The sequence below is a fragment of the Pelodiscus sinensis genome, chromosome 1, assembly GCF_049634645.1.
Source record: "Pelodiscus sinensis isolate JC-2024 chromosome 1, ASM4963464v1, whole genome shotgun sequence".
Lineage (NCBI taxonomy): Eukaryota > Metazoa > Chordata > Testudines > Trionychidae > Pelodiscus > Pelodiscus sinensis.
The window spans coordinates 279,062,880-279,083,609 of NC_134711.1; the positions used below are offsets into that span (position 1 = coordinate 279,062,880).

The 20,730-nt window shown below is 39.3% G+C and overlaps 1 protein-coding gene across 3 annotated transcripts in view; it reads left to right on the plus strand.

Annotated features, from left to right (window-relative positions):
• The window catches only part of DIAPH3 (diaphanous related formin 3), a 456,179-nt gene that overhangs the window by 270,483 nt on the left and 164,966 nt on the right, over positions 1-20,730 (plus strand). For all 3 annotated transcript variants that reach the window (XM_075918922.1, XM_006113561.4, XM_075918921.1), the window contains 2 exons: positions 1,893-2,017; positions 19,066-19,230. In XM_075918922.1, the coding sequence (XP_075775037.1) occupies positions 1,893-2,017; positions 19,066-19,230 (290 nt within the window). The remainder of the gene's footprint in view (positions 1-1,892; positions 2,018-19,065; positions 19,231-20,730) is intronic.

The window sequence follows — 20,730 nt, forward strand, 5'->3', positions numbered from 1 at the left end:
CATTAATGTGAGGACGTGAGACAATAATTCATGAAGGAGACGGTCACTCTTTATGAAAACATGTTCAGCAAGAGAATGTGTCCCTTATTCTGATCACTTTGGGGCATTAACGAAGCATTCAAAGACCATTCAGCTCTGCATTTGATTCCACAAATCTCAGATAAGTGGTAAAATTCACATTGACTTTTATGTAGGCCTAGGATTTCATCCCAAGAGCTGCATGGATAAAATATGTATAAAATTGTAATAGTAAGTATAGTCAATAATTTTAGGATTTGTAATTTGTGTAACCAGCAGATAATGTAAAACTGTAAAATGTCAATATTTCCATTCTAACATTGAAGTATATTATTTATAATCTATCTTATTATTCCTATGAAGAATGTTTGAAGGTTTACTGAAGTTTACTTCCTTCCAGTGTATGATGTGATGATCATATCCTTGATTGCATGAATCTATCATTACCGTCCCAACATTTTTATTAAATATTCAAAATGTAAACTAGAGTGCCAGACAATTGAAAGGAAATCTATGGTTTCTTTTAAAGAAAAGTAAAACTCGTGGATATTTTGACTCTCCTCATTTCATCCCTCAATCTCCCAAACAACCTATTGTTTTCTTTTGATGGACAGGGCTCTTTCCCTCAGAATAACAACTGTGTGTTAGTTTACTACATCATGCTTCAGGTTAGAATTATGAGGAAAAGAATGTCAAAAAATTGATTTATTTAAAGGAAATCCCCTTTCAGCTCTTAAATAGCCCTCTTTTCTCTCTATTTGGTGATTCAGATCCTGTTTTTTCTCTCTCTCTCTTTCTCTCTCTCCTCACACAAGGAGGTCATCCCCTTCTACACCCCACTTCTCAGCCAGATCCTGCAGCCCTGTCCCACACACTGAATCCCTCATTTTTTGGCCCTACCCCAGAGTCTAGGGAGGCCCACAAAATCCACTAACCCTAGAAGAGTTAATCTGGCCTGAGGCCTTGATTCTCAGTCCTCCCTGCTCCCACCCCCTCCCCAGAGGAGTGAGGTGTTTCAGTTGGGGGCTATCCCAGTGAGGGTTGGGGTTTTTTGGAGGAGTTTTCTTTTCCTTCTCACTTTTGTGGACTGATTTTTCTGTGCATCAGTAGCCCCAACTCAAAAAAGGTTTCCCGTCCCTGCCATAAATTTGAAACATTTTTTATTGGACATAATATTTTACTTTATTTAAAATTAAGCCTGGCCAACAAGGCCCCTCAGTCTCTGGCCACAGCACCCTGTCTCTGGCCCCAATCCTGGGGCTAGCCATGTGGTCCAGCCCCTATCTGGCCACAGGAAGGACTGGTGGCGGCCCCCTACTGCTGTGACATGGGTAGAAGTGAAAGCCATGATCTGGCTGCGGTGGACAAAGTAGGGGTTGATGAATGTAGTAAGCAGGGGGCACAGCCCCTTAGTTTCATATAAACATTAGTAGGGTTGTTTACTTCTTCAGAAGAGTGAAGCTAAGGTGAGCAACTCTATTATAAGAAAATACCTTGAATTTTCTTACTGTAGTTATTAATCAAAGAAGAGAGTTTGATATTTTCATAGTACTGAACAGATAATTAAAAAAAAAGCTTTTTGGCTTTAATGCTTAACTTTGTATTTGAATTAACTGGCATCCATTAAGAGCCAATCAGAAAATACAGCTATTTAAAATGGATACAGCCAAGCACAGTGTGTAACTGAAAAAATAAATATTGCAAAATGAACTAGTATCCCATGCCCACTGATTATCTGAGACAATTCCATTTCAGAATTATATGTGTGGTCTGTTGGTGTGAGTATTGGTCTAACAACAATCTTTTACAAATAGGAATTTCTTACTAGCTTTCCTTTTCTGAGATGTTAAGAGAATGAATATATTATATTTTAGTTTCAGCAGAAAACCTGGAGAAGAACCTGAGGCAGATGGGAAGGCAGCTTCAACAACTTGAGAAGGATTTGGAAATCTTCCCCCCTCCTGAAAATATACATGACAAGTTTGTGACAAAGATGTCTATATCCTTTTGACGGTTAAATATCTTATGAAGGCTTCTTATGAACATTTACTTAACAGTGCAAATTTATTTGCATTTGCAGCATTCCTATTTGAAAACATAAATCCTCTTTTCTTCAAGGACGAAGTATACAGAAGAATTAAAAAAAGACCAGTAATATCTGAATAAAAACAAGATTGCCTAATGGCAGTGATTCTGAACTTTATGTATAAAAACATGGATGGAAAACTTTTTTTTTTAGTGAGCTAAAAGGTGAATGTATTAGAATAAGTGTGTTAACATCTTCTTTTAGGGTGTGTCTAAACTACACCCCTCTGCCGACAGAGGAATGTAGATTAGGCACATGGCTACTGAAAATGAAGTATAGATTTAAACATCCCGTGCTTCATTTGAATAAAAATAGCCACCGTTTTTTTCCGATGCGGCACTTTGCCAGCAAAAAGCAGCAGTCTAGATGGGGATCGGTCGACAAGGAAAGCCTTTTCTGGCTGATCCCTTATGCCTTGTGCAACGAGGTTTACAGGATCAGTCGGAAAAGGCTTTCCTTGTCGACCGATCCCCATCTAGACTGACGCTTTTTGCCAGCAAAGTGCCATGGTGGCAAAAAGCGGCGGCCATTTTTATTCAAATGAAGCGCGGGATGTTTAAATCCATGCTTCATTTTCAATAACGATGTGCCTAATCTACATCCCTCTGTCGGCAGAGGGGTGCAGTTTAGACGCAACCTTAGAAGGAGAATGTTAAGTCATGTTTAATTTCCTATTGCTGTGTTCTATATTGTAGGTGAAAGTGCCATTTCAGTTCGATGTGATTGCCCTTCTTAGGTTATATATTACCATTGAGATTCTGTCCACTTTGCGTAGGTGGTGTTTAAAGCTTTTCAAGTTTGTTGATATTCTTAGTTTATGAAGCTCATCATCCATGAAGACAATCTCTGCCTCATTTGTTTTTGACAAAGCTAGTTTTCATTATTTTTATGAAAAGCAATGGCTTTGATTCTTTCTCTTCCCCTTAGGGGAAAACTTGGTTCTACTAGTGGATCCATTTCTTCCTACCTGCTGATGTCCATGTTCTGTTGCATACATCTTCTCTCTTTGCCGGAAGGGAAGCAGCTGGCAAGGAAGTGCAGGAGGAAGAAAGAAGGGAAAGAGACAATTACTTTCAATCACAACAACAATCTTTCAGGCAAAGTGCAAAAATTCAGGGGACACACATTTTGTATTTCTAAATTTCATTTTCTGAATTGGAGGTAAGTAATCCTAGTGAATCCTTACGATTTCTGATCTGCTTCCATATTCTAAGTAGCAACGAGGAAACTGAACAGAAAGTCATTTTTCATCACTCCAGTGGATAAAGGTTTGTTTAAAGATCCTAAGGCAAGACAGACAACACTGCAAGGCTCCTCTCTTCAGCCATATATTTGAAACTGATAGAGAATGTGAAGCATTTTTCTCGATCTAAAATACCCACATTTGTTGGAAATTTCTGTTAAAATGATAAACACTGAGATAGTTAACTGTGTTGACTATTATAATACCATATTTATGCTTGGGACTTAACTATGGAGATAAATGGAGTAGTTCACACCTTCATGTTACTGTTTCAGTGTCTGAAGACTCAAGAGAGAACACTGCTTCCATTCCCATTTAGAAAAGTTTCCCCAACAAGAGTGAGAAAAATTTTAAGTGAAAAGTTAATGTACATAAATTATTTTGTTATCAGTGCTAGTTTTATGCAACAAATAGGCTTGGGATTAGAGACTTCTGGTGGATAGAGAATAAGTGATGTTTACAGTGTGGTAGGAGAAAAACATGCAATCAGAATGTGAGAATTATTGAGCATATGGTTATTATTTGCATATGGTTAGGCAAATAAGGGAGCAATATAGTTTGTAAAACCTTTTCCTAGCAAATTTAAAATAGCACAGACTACATAGTAGGGTTTTATATAGCTCCCATTGTTATGGTGTGTGAGCGTCTGAGAATAGGCGAGCGTGTGATATAGCAGAGTCATGCTACTTTTCTTTCAGTGGATTAGTATTGATTATTCTTATAAAAGAATTACTTGGATACATTTGTTAAATTATGAATATTTGATAAGTCAATACATTAAAAAGCATTATACTTGAGACTGCTAATAATATAGACAACAATGTGATTTTTTTACTACTCTGAGAGTCAATAAAAATAGTATGTTGTAATAAGTGTAACATATTCTTTTATTCCCTTAAGTTACATATACTGTGGACTGTTTGTCTTGTTTGGCATTATAAGAAGTTTGTTGGTACAGAACATGTCATGATCATTTTTCCAATTATTTTCCCATATTAGAATATCCAAATGTGACATTTCAACTGTTATTTTGATCAGTAAATACTGCTAACTGAAGTAGTTAGCTTCACCTATTAACTCTCCCTGTAGACAGGTAGTAATTTAGGAAAAGTGAACTTGTGTATGGTTTCTGGTAATGCCTCTGAGCATGCTAATTGAAGAAGCCCACTTTCAGAAAAACAGAAGCTACAATGAATTACTAAAGCAAAGGAGGCTTGATGTAAAGGTTATAGAACCCCACACAGCATGATGAAGTCTGGACCTATCTTTACTTTTATTTCTGTGATAGGGAAGCTGAATGATGCTGATATCTTGAAAGTATGCAGTTCATAAAAAGCAGCCAGCAGGAAATCTGAAACAGGAAGGATGGTGCTTTGTTGGAAACAATTTTTCATCCTGAGTACAATTATGCTCCGTGGACAAGCCAGCTATTACATCCTGTCGCTAAATATCACAACCGAGAAGTCTCTAATGAACTGATTAGCATTCTTGTTTCTCTTAAAAGTCAGATATGTGCACAGTTGGTGCACTTTATTATTGATAAAGTCTATAATTATAAATATTCCACTTATATGTTGCATTGTGCTAGTTTGCGGCTCATTATACATGTATTAGTTTAAAAGCAATTATATTCATTTATTAAATGTTTTGTTTGTTTAATTAGGAATGTCAAAGAAGTCAAACTTAGAATATTAAATACATTCGTGTGTATGCTAGAAAAAGGCAGGCTGAGCCAACTATTTTGTATTCAAAATAGAGATTATAGGGGTTTGTAAAGAAGATTTTAAACAAATACTTTGTATTTTACTAGGGTTTAAATAATTAAGTCCCTCTCATTCTCTATTTGTGGAAGGTTATTAGTTTAAGTCTTTGCATTATTGATATATACCTCAGATATCTAATTCATTAACAGTAATCTTTAAAATATTACATTATGTCAAACTTTTTAATTCTATATACTGTTAGTTTTCTAAAAAATCACAATTAGCAATTTAAATGAGAGAGTATTTTGAGATCACAGTTGAGTGAACAAGAATTTGTAGTTTTTCAATGGGCATTTATAGGTACATTTGTGGGTAGATAGGCAAATTAAGACACTTTATGATTTCTTGATATGGTATTGTTACAAAGTTTGGTATTCACTCACATTGTGTAGCATTTTTGTTGTGTACTTTAGGAAAGAGTGCATGTCTGAGGCATTAAAATTATGTTGCTTGTTACACATGGACATGCATTTGTTGTGGCATTATCATACATAGATAGATACTAGAGCTGGATGAGTAACAGAAAAAAAAGCTTGGGAATATTGCATAATTCACCAATTAAATTTATTGACAAATTATTTGATAAATTCTGGTAGGTACAAATTTAGAAAGCGTAGGATTTCTATTTTGTGCAATATTATGCACAAATAGGAAAGGGTTTTTGCGTGGTGCAATATTGGGAGTTGTATCTGCTTACCCCACAACTTAATAGTGTTCTTTATTGCCTAAATTATGAATGCATTAAACTCATAGACTCATAGACTTTAAGGTCAGAAAGGACCATTATGATCATCTAGTCTGACCCCCTGCACAGCGCAGGCCACAGAATCTCGTCCACCCCTCTTAGAATAATCCTCTCACCTATGTCTCAGATATTGAAGCCTTCAAATACTTTGAAGGCCCCAACATGCAGAGAGTCCTTCAGCTGTGATCTGTGCCCAATGCTACAGAGGAAGGCGAAAAACCTCCAGGGCCTCTGCCAATCTACCCTGGAGGAAAATTCCTTCCCAACCCCAAATATGGCGATCAGCTAAACCCTGAGCATGTGGGCAAGACTCACCAGCCAGACACCCAGAAAGTTCCCTATAATAAATGGTCAATTAGCTACCAAGATCATGTTATTTCATCCAACCATCCCCTTATCATAGAATCATAGAACTGGAAGAGACCTCAGAAGGTCGTCAAGTCCAGCCCCCCACTCTAGGCAGGACCAATCCCATCTAAATCAACCCGGCCAGGGCTTTGTCAAGCCGAGACTTAAACACCTCTAGGGATGGAGACTCCACTACTTCCCTAGGTAACCCATTTCAATGCTTCACTACCCTCCTAGTAAAATAGTTTTTCCTAATATCCAATCTGGACCTCTCCCACCACAACTTGAGACCATTGCTCCTTGTTCTGCCATCTGTCACTACTGAGAACAGCCTCTCTCCATCCTCTTTGGAACCTCCCTTCAGGAAGTTGAAGGCTGCTATCAAGTCCCCCCTTACTCTTCGCTTCTGCAGACTAAACAGACCCAAGTCCCTCAGCCTCTCCTCGTAGGTCATATGCTCCAGACCCCTAATCATTTTGGTTGCCCTCCGCTGGACCCTCTCCAATGCGTCCGCATCCTTTTTGTAGTGGGGGGCCCAGAACTGGACACAGTACTCCAGATGTGGCCTCACCAAAGCCGAATAAAGGGGAATAATGACATCTCTGGATCAAATGTTTTCATTGACCTGAATAGAGAAGTCTAGTAATTTAAACACTTAAATGAAGACTTATTACAGTGGCATGTAAAAAGTTAATTCTGTTTTTAGAAATATTTCTTCTGCCTGGTCTACTATTTTAGTATAGGGACAATGTCTCAAACCTGTAGAATATTGCAAAATGGAATTAGGTATACCCATATTATGAAATCATTTAATCTACCACCCTTGCATAAAACCAGGTATATAAGAAGATTGTGTACCTTTAGTATATTCAGATAGAATTCTGACTGACTGTAATACAATCCATTTCTGTAGACATTTATGAAGATATATTCAATCTAGCACAGATTTGCATTTTTCCTCACTTTATGCAGGGTAAAAACTCTGGGACATTATTTTTTGTCATAATACCCTGCATTATATCTATCAACCTGTTTTAGGGTATATCTACACTACAGAGAATATGGAAACTGCCACCATCAATCTCTCAGTTTTTAAATTAGCGGTCTAGTGAAGGCAGCTTATTGGAACTGAGAGGGGCACTCCAGTCAATGCCGGTAGTCCTGCTTCGACAAGGAGTAAGTGTTCTCCCTTCGACTTCCTGCAGTGTAGACAGCACCAAAAGCCGAGTTAAGGTACGTCGACTTCAGCTGCGCAATTAACGTAGCTGAAGTTGCGTATCTTAATTTGACTTTATCCCGTAGTGTAGACATATCCTTAGAGAATTTGTGCATCTTTCTGTCCAAGAGTTCATCCATCAAATTCCTCCTAAACAGTAAGAGCTAGGATCACCAAATTTAGTATGCATCTTCCTCTTCTCCTAACTTAAAGCAAGGCCAGGAAAATGGGATGTGCCTGGAATCTGATTGGGGAGGACATTGATACAGATCTCCGACACAATAGTTTGTTATCCAGGGAACATTCTTCTGCAGCACAGAAATTTTTTTATTTAGTACAAACAATCCTCCACAATACAATTAATTTAAGCAAACAAATCAAAACATAAACATAAATCCCTTAGCACAATCCTCACATGCAGGTTAAAGATACTGAACCCATAAACATATAGTTAAAGCACTTCTAAATGGCTGTGTTCTTCATGCAGTGTTGAGTTGCTTCCAGTCACTGACAGCAATCTTAAGCTTTCTATAGAACAAAATGCATTAATTTGAAAGATGCACATTCATTAATCCTTTATATTATAGCTAACATGTTTATTCTCCATAGTCCTCTCCCACTCCTCAAACATTTATGTCGGGGTACTGCAGCTACTGTGACTATTGCTTTTCCTTTGAGGTCTTCTTTACTATTCTGTAGCAGAGACATAAATCCCCCTGATTTAATCAAACAAAACTCTAGGGATACCATCCTTAGGGAACTTTACCTTGTAGTTAAGAGCTGTAGAATTAATTGTATCAGTGTAGTGAGTGATCTGTTTGAAATTGCTGTTTTCATCTGGGGATAGCATATTCACCAAACCGTAGGCTTAGTAGCCAATGTCTTCCTCAAGAATTGATCCCACAATCCTTTCCTGTGAGGCTCAGATATCTCCAGTTACTTGGCCTCCCCAGACTACTTTTTTCTCTTTGATTTAACAATATCAATCTCTGACTTTGATACTACTTAGAAATTAGTTCATTCACCTTCTTGCATTTTCTTGAATTCCTTTTTCAAATCTTTCATTTAGTGCCTATAAATCTGGATTCGGTCTCCTGTTCTTTGTTGACTTAATGATTCTCCTTAGTACTGTCTCAAACGTAGTTCGGCCACTCTACGTTCACTCATCGCAACCTCATGTCATCCAAATAACTTTTCTGCCTCTTTTCCAAAAGTAGCGTTTTCCTCTTTCTAAGCTGGAGGCTTTCAAATATTATTCTGTTCATTAGTGTTGAACTATATTCTGTTCTTAAAGTTACTTCAGTAAGATGTTGCTCCCCATTTCTCTTTCTCTTATCACCTTCATTTGAGACACTCTTAAGCTATTAAAATTGTATTTGCTCCAATCTGTTAAATTTGGTCCATCTGTCATATCCCTAAGAAAGTTTGAGATAAATGGTGGGCTCATAGAGCTCAAATTGGTGTCCTCGTCTTTGTGTGTGTGTGCTTCCACAGGAACTGGAGAAAAGACTAAAATGTTGAATACTGCTGCTATTAAGGCTAATAATGACCCTGAGTCCACTTGGGTCCTTCAAATTAATAGTTCCTTTTCATTGTTGCTGATGACTCAACCAACTCCACATTAATTCAGCAGGTATTTAGTTTTTAAAGTTGGTTTGGACAAAATAAAAATTTTGTTAGCAAAATACAAATCAAAATTTCTTATTCTATTTTTCACAGCAGCATAGTTCTATGTCTGTAGAAGCAATAGAAATCTTAGAGGTGCCTCTAATATGTGCTTTTACAACCTTTCTTACGGTCCTTTTAGTTGTGAATACTTAGCTACAGAAAAATTGAGTATAGTTCTATGAAATATCTTGAAGAGCAGAAACTGATTGGATAGGATATAAGAAGATAAAAATAGTAATGGGCTGTGATTTGACTAACACACTATAACATTAGTCGATATAACCAATCTTCATTAGAACCTGTTACAAAATACTAACTGGAGGGCAGTTATTCTCAGGAAGTTAATGTATTTATGTGCAGTCTTTAAAGATTCACAGAGTTAGCATGTGACTTGTTTTGAACAGGTTCCAGGTATAACTGTTGCTTTCAAATTAAACAAGTTTTGTTAGCTAAGATTATAGAACATTGTACAAGTGTCTGTTTTTTCTTGTGATTTTTCTCTCTGACCCCTAGTTCTCCATAGACTTCTGTTTTGTGTTTTGATGATACATCTTTCACAGTGCTGATCAAGATCCCCCACTTGGAAACTTAAAGAGGGGCCAGATTTGGATCCAAACACTGCATCCTGTCTCTTTCCAAGCCAGCTGATTCTGAGCATCATCCAGGCACTGCCTTAGTTTCTCATCTCCCAAGCTCATTCTTAGGGTTCAGATTCCTTGTCTCGTCCTTGTTTCTGCAAGCTGGTCCTTGTAGTCCCACAGCTGTAGGCGCCAAGCCAGTGCTGGTCCTCCTGTTCCCCTGCCCAAAGTCTTCATAGTAGTTTAAGCCCCCACTAACCCAGAGCACTGCCCTCATGGATACTCTGGTTTATTATATAGCCCTTGAGGGACATGTGTGCAATACAGCAAGGAACCAAGAGGCTTTGCAAAGTAACTTCTTAAACTCTTACACGATTAATTCTTAGAGAAATTATAGAGTCTTACAGATCTGCTGGCACAGGGAGAAGGCAGGGAAAGGTACATGCATGCAGAAATCCTTCATCCACTGTCAGCACCACTCTGAGAGCCTGCTAGTTGTGGATAAGTCTTTTCCAGGCTGCATCTGCTCTTGCTCAGATTTCAGATTTACTCTTTTTTTCTTTTGCAACAAGCTCTTAGATTGTACAGATCTGGAAGTCAAAAGGCAGCGTCTAACTCAGGAAGTGTATCCTTTTGTGTTACCTAAGCCTTACAGCATTTGAGTTTTTAAAACCATGTGTGTTTCTGATTTGCTTCTGGCAAATTTGAACTTCTCCACCTCCCATTTTTGCAGATAATCTGGGGAGAAAAAAAATGTCTTTAGCTTGGCCAATATTTTAAGCATCTCCATTGGATTACTAAGGCAGTCATTTCATAATAACAACTTCTTTGATTTTCTGCGTCCAGACAAGATGGATGATATATTACATGGTCCCTGTCAGCAAATGGATGATTTTAATATATGCTGAAGGTTAGAGTTATGCACAGATTTTATAAATACAATTGGAATTCATAAGTGGTATGTAGATTCAAACAGAGGGCACACAATTGTGACCACAGTGGTCAGTGTCAGGCATTGAGGGACAGCTGCTGAAGAGTTGTCAAGGTAGGCATAAGTATTGCAGTGTCTGCACTCGTGTGTCATTAACCTCTGTGCATCAACCATGGTTCTCTACCATATGGGGACGTGATGCTTACATCTCAGAGAGAAAATCCAGAATAAATGAGTATATACAACTAGGCATAAGCAGTCGGTACAATATTTGACATTTTATAGAAGCTTAAATATGCCTATTCCATGAAAAGTTTTGTGGGTTCCCCCCTCCTTATCTTTAAGTAGAATTGTGAGCTTTGCAAGTTGCTATAAAAAGTAATAGGTACCTAATATCATGAATAGAAAGGTACAACTGCTGTTGTTGCAACAGTAATACTATGATGTATTGAAGATACTGCTGACGTTTCTACCTATTGCTGGTTTTGTTTATTTATCTGTTTTTCTATTATAATTTTGTGTCTGCATTTACTTGTTTTTATTAGCAGGAACAGTAGTGAAATGGGTGGCAGTGCTAAGCATTTCAAGTTAATTCACTGAATTTATGTACAAATTCCATTTTTAGATTATTAATTTTTAACATCAAAGAACCATTTTTTTCTTCACATTAGTGGTTAATGTTATAAATCCAATTGAATTAGATATCTTGTAGTATGAATAGGTTAAAGAAATGTACTGATATTTTTTTCACTGTTGTTTGTGACATTTTTTCATCAATGATAATGAAACTATATCAATTAGTAAACCTACCAGTACACACATTTCCCCCAACTGTTCGCTGTTGAATGTACTGAATTTGATTATTGTGTAGTCCAGCATGTCTCATAATTCAGATTACTTGGCCAGTTCTCCTCTCTCTGCAACTTCATAGAAGTAGATCAGCGCTTTGGCACCACATGCTCTGGTGCATCCACTTGTTGCCAGATTCTCTGCCTCTGTGCTTACCTTTTCAATCTGAGCTGTTTCTCCCCACTTTTTGTATATTGTGAAGCAATATCCTTCCTCTCTTCTGACTTCCTTCTCTTCCCTGGATGGAATAGTCTTTTCTGAGTGTCCACTGCAGCATCTCTCAACCTACTCCTCTGACCCTTGTAGGCATGGCAAGAGAAGCCATGAAAGCATGGTAAAAGAGGGTGAGTTGTGCTCAGCCTGTGTCCAGCCAACTAAGCCTAAGTCCACTGAGTTTCAGGACTGCAAGCGGGCAACTGCAATTCTAGTGGAAGAAAGGTGGACTAGATATCATTATGCAGAGCAGGAAGAAGTACAGAAGAAGACGACCCTGACCACTCAAGTCAGAGTAGGTCTGAGGGGATCATTTGCAAGACTGGAGCCTTGCAGGGCCAGAAATCCCCTTCTTTCTACCATCACAAAGTGAGGCATGAGCACTATGGGGGAAAAAGCAGGATTTTTAATCTTTTCCACTTCTTCCCTAGCTGACCAGGAGGATTTGGATGGGGGCAGATGGAACCCAAAGGGAGATGGTTTTGAAACAGACCTCTCAAGAAAGCATCAGGCCCTAAGAAAGGGAAGCTGCAAAAGGCTTTGCCATAGCTGCAGCAGCAGATTAACACTCACAACTCATACAAAAAGGGTTAAAAATAAAAAATGTGAAAGAAAAAAAAACCCCAAAACCTCTGATTCCTCTTCCTCCCAGACCTCCATTGTCTGTTCCTGAATCCAAACAGTATGAGGTGAAAATACTGCTAAGATGTTAAGTTTTTTCAAGTTATGTTCAACAAGACTTTTCCAGGATTCAAATCCAAACTGAATATTTTCTCAGAGCACATTTCTCCCCTCAAACTCCTCTCCTGCAACTGTAATGCATACTTGGGGAGAGTCACTATTCCATGGTTGTCATGGCAGTAGTTGCCTTTAATAATACATTTATTTCAGGCTACCATAACATTATTACAAAAAAAGGTCACAGGAAGATCTATAACAAAAGCAGATTGGGTTCTGATAAGCTCTTGCTGTGCTCTTTGAGGTTTTTAAGTGACAGGTTTTTTTTCCCAAGGGTAATTGTTTTGTACTCTCCTCAGAAAGAGTTACATGAAAATAATATACAAAATTAGAGCTCTTTTATGTATTTTATTTGTATGCTGCTTACGAACTGTATGTCTGTCTGAATATCACAGAAACTTAGTGGCAAAATAAGGGATAGAATCTCGGTATGAAGGGCAGAGTTCAGCTACTCTAACCATGAGACTCTGTTCTCTTCTTGCACTTCCCTGCCTCATTCACTGAAAACTTTCCAACTTCTGAAACAAATGAGAAGGGGGTCCAGCAAACCATCCCTTGCATGATACAACACGGATTCATTCCCAGAACAGATCTTCTGCATGCACTAAATGAACCAAGGGTGGTCTTTAAAAAAGAAAAATCTTGAAATTAAAGACTGTACTGTTGTGTATAAAAACAAGAGGCCTAAATTAAAACTGGATAGACAAGATTCATTGTCACATGTTAGTGTGAGGATATGTCTACATTGTTTTTAAAAGTCTATGGCAGACCTGTGCCAGCTGACTCGTGCTTGCATGGCTCAAGCTAAGGTCACAAATTGTAGTGTAGACATTGAGGTTTGGACTGGAGCCTGGGCTCTATGACCCTGCAATAGTGAAGTTCCCAGAACTTTGGCTACAACTGGAGCCCAAACGTACATCACAACTAAACAGTGCCTTCTGTAGTAGGTGAGGATAGCGATGTGGTCAATTCAAGATTCACTGGTGTGGCGTCCTAGCAAGTCTGCTCCATCAGTCATGATAAAGGCTTAGCTGCATGTGTTTTCATATGTTCTCTCAGTATGCTTTATGCAGGTAGTGAGCATAATAGATGTCAAGAGAGCTCCCGAAGATCACAGACTCAGATAAGATACGAAGGCACCCGAGTTAGGTTTATTGTTGAACAAAGTGCATTAATAGTTGTCGGTAGCCAGACAGCCCCCGAGCCCTTATGTGCTTGTACCCGTGACAATTGACTGGGCTCAGTTATGGATTTCACTATTGTCTTGTAGGCCAGCCAAAGAGGTGAGTTGAGGTATCCCAACATTTACAGACTGAGACAAACAATCTATGATACACACCTCATGTATCATCTTATAAATTAATGATACATTTGGTACCTCCCCTTGTACTTTCCTCCAAAGCATTTCCTATTCACTACCTGTTGTTATGCTTTCACTCCTTTGGTTTCAGACACAGTATCACTATTCAAACTATTTTATCATGTGCTAAGTTAGAGTGTCTTTGTACTGTCCTGGTGGAAAGTATTTATATATTTCATGTGCTTTTAACAATGCTAGCAATTCTAGTGCCGAGTTCATGTCCCAGACACTGACTTGCAAGCAAACATCGGCTTTTGACAATCTATCTGTTACTCATAGTATAACTCTTGCTTATTTATTTTGGCTCAGGGTTTAGCCCTTACACCAGGCGCATGCTTCAGGCTCTTCCTTTCTCCTACACCTTTGTCCTCATCAGCTGGTACTGTCGGGCTGCTGATGTCTAATTGTATGTAGATTGCTAGACTTTGCAACCTTTTATTCTTAATCTGTTTCCTTAGAGTATTGAGTGTGGCCAGGGATTGTTCCCTGATTATGTCACTGACATCCACCCAATTCTAGGGCACAGCACAGCACTCCTGAAACCAACCCTCAAAAGGGATCAAAACCACAAATAAATAGTCTTTCTCTGAACAAAGAAAGTTCATGAGGATATTTGCCCTTTTTATCAGTGGCAGCAGCAGGTGCGGACAGGGCGACACCGCAGAGATTGTTCTGGGGGAAACCAGCTTTTAAGCCAGTTTCAGTCCCCTACCCCTTGCTGCTTCTGATATAGAGGTGGCGGGGGGGGGGGGGGAGAGGGAGCAAATAGTCGACTATTCAACTACTTGCTATGAATGAGCTCTTCTTGTTTCAAGTCTTCGCAAACTCTTTACTCTCATTAGGGTGTCTAGCCCTCTTTAGAGTTTTCTTTGTATCCTAGTGTGCCAGGCCAATTTCCAGGCCAGCTGAAGACAAAGACCTGATAATTTTTTCCCTTACTTAAATAGTCTTCTCCCCTCGGCTGGAATCCTTTGTTCTTTTCCCTTCTATGGAAAACTAGCTGGTCAGATTAGAATTCCTGTACTATTTGGTATGGTCACATGTCTTACTACTTTGGACTTAAGGGATAAAGGAGGCTGTTTACAAGTCTTTAATTTGATGACTCAGTCATCAAGGCTTCCAGAGCACCAGAGATGCAATTTCATACTTGATATTTTTAACTTTTCATTCAAGAATGGATAGGGTACATGAGGGATTTTGTCCAAAACATCTCCCGAGTTATGCATATTTATGTTTATAAGTTTTGTAAATCATGGGGGAACCATCACAATGAGATCAGCCTTAATTAATGTTAAGGTATTGGTTTTTTAAAATTGTTGAATACTTCTCAAAGAATAGCTCCTATGAGTTGTTAGAAATGTTCCCTTTTACATACCGGGAATTCCTTGGAGTATTTTATGTTTGCAGTGCTGCAACTCTATTGGTCCTAGGGTATTAGAGTGGCAAGCAAGGGGAGGAGTTAACAGGGCACTTCATCTTGGATGGTCCCTTAGAATGTGTGTTAATTATTCATACTACACATTTTGTTCCATTTTGTGTTTAGCTGTGACACCCTGAGTACCTTTCGCAAACCCATGAGAGAGTTGTGTAGATGGTTTCTTTCACAAACAAAAGGGGGTGCTGTGGTCATTATGAATAAGTCCAACTATAACCAGGAGGCAACCAGACAACTCTCCAACACCACATTTTACAAACCTCTCTCTTCTGATTCCACCTCAGAATACCAAAAGAAACTACATTGTCTCCTTAAAGACCTCTCTACATCTACTCAGGACCAAATCCACACAGAAACACCTTCTGACCCTCGACCAGGATTGTTCTATCTGCTTCCCAAAATCCATAAACCTGGATACCCTGGATGTCCCATCATCTCAGGTATCGGCACGCTCGCTACTGGATTATCCAGCTATATAGACTCTCTTCTCAAACCCTACGCAACCAACACTCCCAGCTATCTCCGAGATACTACTGACTTCCTGAGAAAACTACAAAACATCAGTAACTTCCCTGATACTACCATACTGGCTACCATGGATGTAGAAGCTCTATACACCAACATCCCACATAAAGATGGATTACAAGCAATTAGAAACACTATCCCAGAGGACACCACTGCCAATCTGATAGCAGACCTATGTAACTTTGTTCTCACCCACAATTATTTCCAGTTTGAGAACAACTTATACCTCCAGATCAGCAGCACAGCCATGGGTACCTGCATAGCTCCACAGTACGCTAACATCTTTATGGCTGACTTAGAACAACGCTTCCTCAGATCCCGTCCCCTTTTACTCCTTTTCTATTTACGCTACATTAATTACATCTTTATGATCTGGACCCACAGCCCAGAAATACTGGAGACATTCCACAGAGATTTTAACAACCTACACCCCACCATCAGTCTAAACCTGGACCATTTTACATGAGAGATCCATTTCCTGGATACTACAGTACAAATCACCAATGGTAAATTAGACGCCACTCTCTACAGAAAACCCACTGACTCGTACAGTTACTTTCATGCCTCCAGCTCCCATCCAGAACACACCATACGATCCATCGTCTATAGCCAAGCCATTCGATACAACCACATCTGAAATAATTTATGCCATCATGTGCCGACAGTGTCTGTCTACTATGTACAAATGTCTCAGACGCTTCACTAAAGTATCAATGTACACAAAATGGACATCAGACAGTATCACAAAGAAAAAACAGTTTCTAGCCATTTCAACCAGAAAGGGTATTGTCTCAACGACTTGATTACCTGCATACTGCTTCAAAGGCATTTTAACACCAGACTTGAAAGAGAAACTGCTGAACTGTCATTCATGCTTATATTTGACACTTTACGCCAGGATCTTAACAAAGACGCTAATTATCTTACCCGTTACAAAGATAGCTTCCCCAGTTATCACCTCTAATATGATTAGCTCACAGACATTTACTCCCCCCCATCCCTCCTCTGTTCTGAAATTTGATTTGTCCTTTTTGTATGTGTTCACTTTTTTTGATTGTATCCCTTTTGATATACAGGCAGTCCCAGGGTTACGTACAAGATAGGAACTGTAGGTTTGTTCTTAAGTTGAATGTGTATGTTGAATCTGTATGTAAGTCGGAACTGGCGTCCAGATTCAGCCGCTCCTGAAACTGACCAGTGGCTGACTACTGGAAGCCTGAGGCAGAGCTGCTCTGCCCCGGGCTTCCTGGAATCAGCCTCTGATCAGTTTCAACAGGCTGAATCTGGACGCCAGTTCCGACTTACATACAGATTCAACTTGAGAACCCCAGGCGTCCCCAAGTCAGCTGCTGCTGAAACTGATCAGTGGCTGATTCCAGGAAGCCCGGGGCAGAGCAACTCTGCCTCGGGCTTCCTGTAGTCAGCGCTGGTCAGTTTCAGCAGCGGCTTACTTGGGGACACCTGGGGCAGAGCAGCTGCGGTGCTGCTGGGTTGCTCCAGTAGCGCGCTCCTTGGTGCTACTGGACCAACCCAGCAGCACCCCAGCTGCTCTGCCCCAGGCGTCCTGATTAAGCTGCTGCTAAAACTGACCAGCAGCGGCTGAATCAGGATGCCTGGGGAAGAGCAGCTGGGGTGCTGCTGGGTTGGTCCAGTAGTGCCCAGAGCGGTGCTGCGGGACCAACCATCAGCGCCCCAGCTGCTCTACCACAGGCATCCGAAGAAAAGCCTGGTCTGCTGGGGGAGGGGGGGAGGCGTACTAGCTGAACTCCCCCCAGCAGACCAGGGAGCCATGGGCGGCGGACCGAGACGCACCGCAGTCCCGCCACCCAGGTCCTCCGCGGCTTTGCTCCGCGTCTCCCTGGTCTGCTGGAGACGGGGAGCAATGCCTCTGAGGACGCTGGCAGCGGGACAGCCGTGGCGCGTCTGGGCTGTCCCGCTGCCGGCGTCCTCAGAGGCTTTGCTCCCTGTCTCCCTGGTCTGCTGGTCTCCAGCAGACCAGGGAGACGTTGAGCAAACCCCGTTCGTAACTGCGGATCCGACATAATTCGGATCCGCGTAACTCGGGGACTGCCTGTATATGGTCATGCCTATTTTCTTCCACAATTTGATCTGAGGAAGTGCGTCTGGCCCACGAGAGCTCATCACCTAATAAACCATCTTGTTAGTCTTTAAAGTGCTACATAGTCCTGTTTTTTGTTTCAGCTAGACTAGACTAACACGGCTATATCTTTATTACAGTAAAAGATACTACCTCATCTATATGGTCTCTCAAAACGTTTGACGCTGTTCTTGAGTATGGAATATGGGAAAACTCTAGATCATACAGTTTTAGGAGTTTTATGGCAGTCTTCAAAGGTATATGCAAATAAAAAATCTGTACAGAGGGAGCTAGAGACTAGCATATGCAAATTTGATTTGCAACACGTGTGAATTCAGCCTAAATTCTCCCATTTTACCTATAGGGTGTGTCAACAGAACTCAGCAGTTTTGTCGATGGCTGTAAACCTCATTCTACGAGGAATAGCACTTCTTGTCGACAGAAGGTGTTACTGCATCTACACTGTCCTTTGCATCTACACTGTCATGTCGACAAAGCAAGCTGCTTTGTTGACAGAATTGGATGTAGTCTAGATGCTCTTCGTCGACAGTATCTGTCGACAACTTCTGTCGACAAAAGCCAGTAGTCTAGATGTACCCATATAGGACAGCAAAGTGCTTCTGTTTCTACAAATCTGCTATCCATAAGATTTTATATATAGCTTTCCCACTTCCTCCACCATCCTCCCACACACAGGTACACACATACATGTACATACATCAAGCCTGATATATTTGCAAAAGAATTTCCATCATAATTAGGAATTTTGGACAAAATTTGAACTCTGGATGCTTAAATCCATACTTACGCATCCAAATGGATATGACCTGTTTTCAAAGGATCCAAGCAGCTCCCATTTCCTTTTGAAGTCCTTGATGTATGTTGTTTTATATAATATAATATAATATATAGCTTTCAGATAATGTGCTCTATATTATTTATTGTAGGAGGGCTGGTAGAAACTATTATTAAGGTTGCTTGACAATTTCCATTATATGTAAAATCAATGTAAAGAATATTTCATTCAATCACCATACTAAAAAAAAATCAAGAAAAATTAATAATCATGTTTGTCATTAAACAGTTAGGTATGTAATTTGTACTTCAGTAAATGGGTAATTTATTCTGTGAGATAATTTGAGAGAATGTTTTGAAAGATAAAGTTGATTACAGAGAAACGGGTAGATAAATCATGTTAACTTTCTTTAGCTAGCTTCACTGAATGCTCTTTTAACCTTAACAGTAATATACAGCTTTGCAGTTAATGCAAGAGAACATTACCAAAAACTTACCAGGATGCATGAGAACATGGAAAAGCTCTATCAAAATGTGATGGGATACTATGCTATTGATTTGAAAAAGGTTTCGGTGGAAGAATTTTTAACCGACTTGAACAACTTCAGGACAATGTTCTTGGTACAGTATGTCAATTTCTGTTAAAAATTGTTTTCTAGGAATCATTTGTTTTATACTTCAAATCAGAGGTGTTAAATTGTGTTTAATCAACCAATCGACTAGTCGATAGAATTTCCGTCTACTAGTCATTTAGTCAATAAGAAGGGGGAACCGCGGAGCCACTGCAGGGTTAGCTCCTGACCTCAGGAGCTAACCATGCTGCAGCTCTGCCTTTTAAATGTATAAAGAGCCACTACTCAACTATCTGATAAGCTTATGCTTGTCAGACAGTTCACTAGTCACTTATATCACTATTTCAAATATTGATGAGCTATTCAATAATTTGTCATTTTGACACATTTTGATACATTCATATCAGAAACCTGACTTTCTGCATCCCAGATTCTATGATGTAAAGATAAAGAAATATTCATTATCTTGAAATTCTCCATGCTATCAAAATGAGAAAGCTGAATTGTTATAAATCTTAAAACTCAGTCCTTGATTTGAAATTTAACATTGAGGAATTTGGGGGTGGCAGAGAAGAAATGAGTTTGAAATTATTTTCTTCTGTTTATAAGGAACTTCTCCTGTCTGACTCACTATACGATACTTGAATGACCCAAGAATTTCTTAATATAAACTTGAAATGGGTTCCCAAAATCACGTGAATCTGATGTGTATATTATAGTTCAGTACAGAATATCATGAGGTCTCAAATAAAAGTTGTTGTTAGTCTTGTCCTTAATATTGTTGTGACATTTGTGTAGAGATATTTAAAAGCATGCCAAGGTAATAGTCACCTGCAAAGATTTTTAAAAAATAGGATTTCCTTCCATATCCTCTATTTCTTTTTCAGGAGGTAAATGAAACATCGTAAGATCATACAATAGATGCCTATTTACATAAAAAATTAATAGGAAAAAAGCACAAAGAAATAAACCAGCTTCAGAGATTATCCTGTCTATGAGCAAAAACAATGAATGTAGGGGTGTTGTGCTGGCTGCTTCCCAAGGCAACACCAGTCCTGCCTTTTGCATAAAATAGGGAATAATGTTATCAATTATAGAACCTTCATAAGGATTTTTTTTGTTTTCATGGTTTACTGGATTTTTTAGTATATCCTAAATGCCTAGGTTTTCTGGGAAAGGGGGTTTCTTTTTTGTTTTTAAGAGGTTCACTCTTTGGTGTCCTTTTATTTAAGGATGGATAGGATTTTTTTAGAAGCAATTTTAGTTGCATAGATTAAAGAAAATACATTAGACGAGCCTCTAAAATATTAATCTTTTAACTTTTGATGATTTTTCATGATCTCTCAGAAGCTGGCAATGGATCTCTTGATAATTACTTGTTCTGTTAATTCCCTCTGCAATTGGTCACTGTTGGAAGACAGGGTACTGTGCTAGATGGACCTTTGGTCTGACCCATTATGGCTGTTCTTAATCTGGATGTCACAGTTACAGGTGCTTAAAAACATCTGAAACATAGTTGCAGCACCTGTCACTTTTTCACACTGGTGAT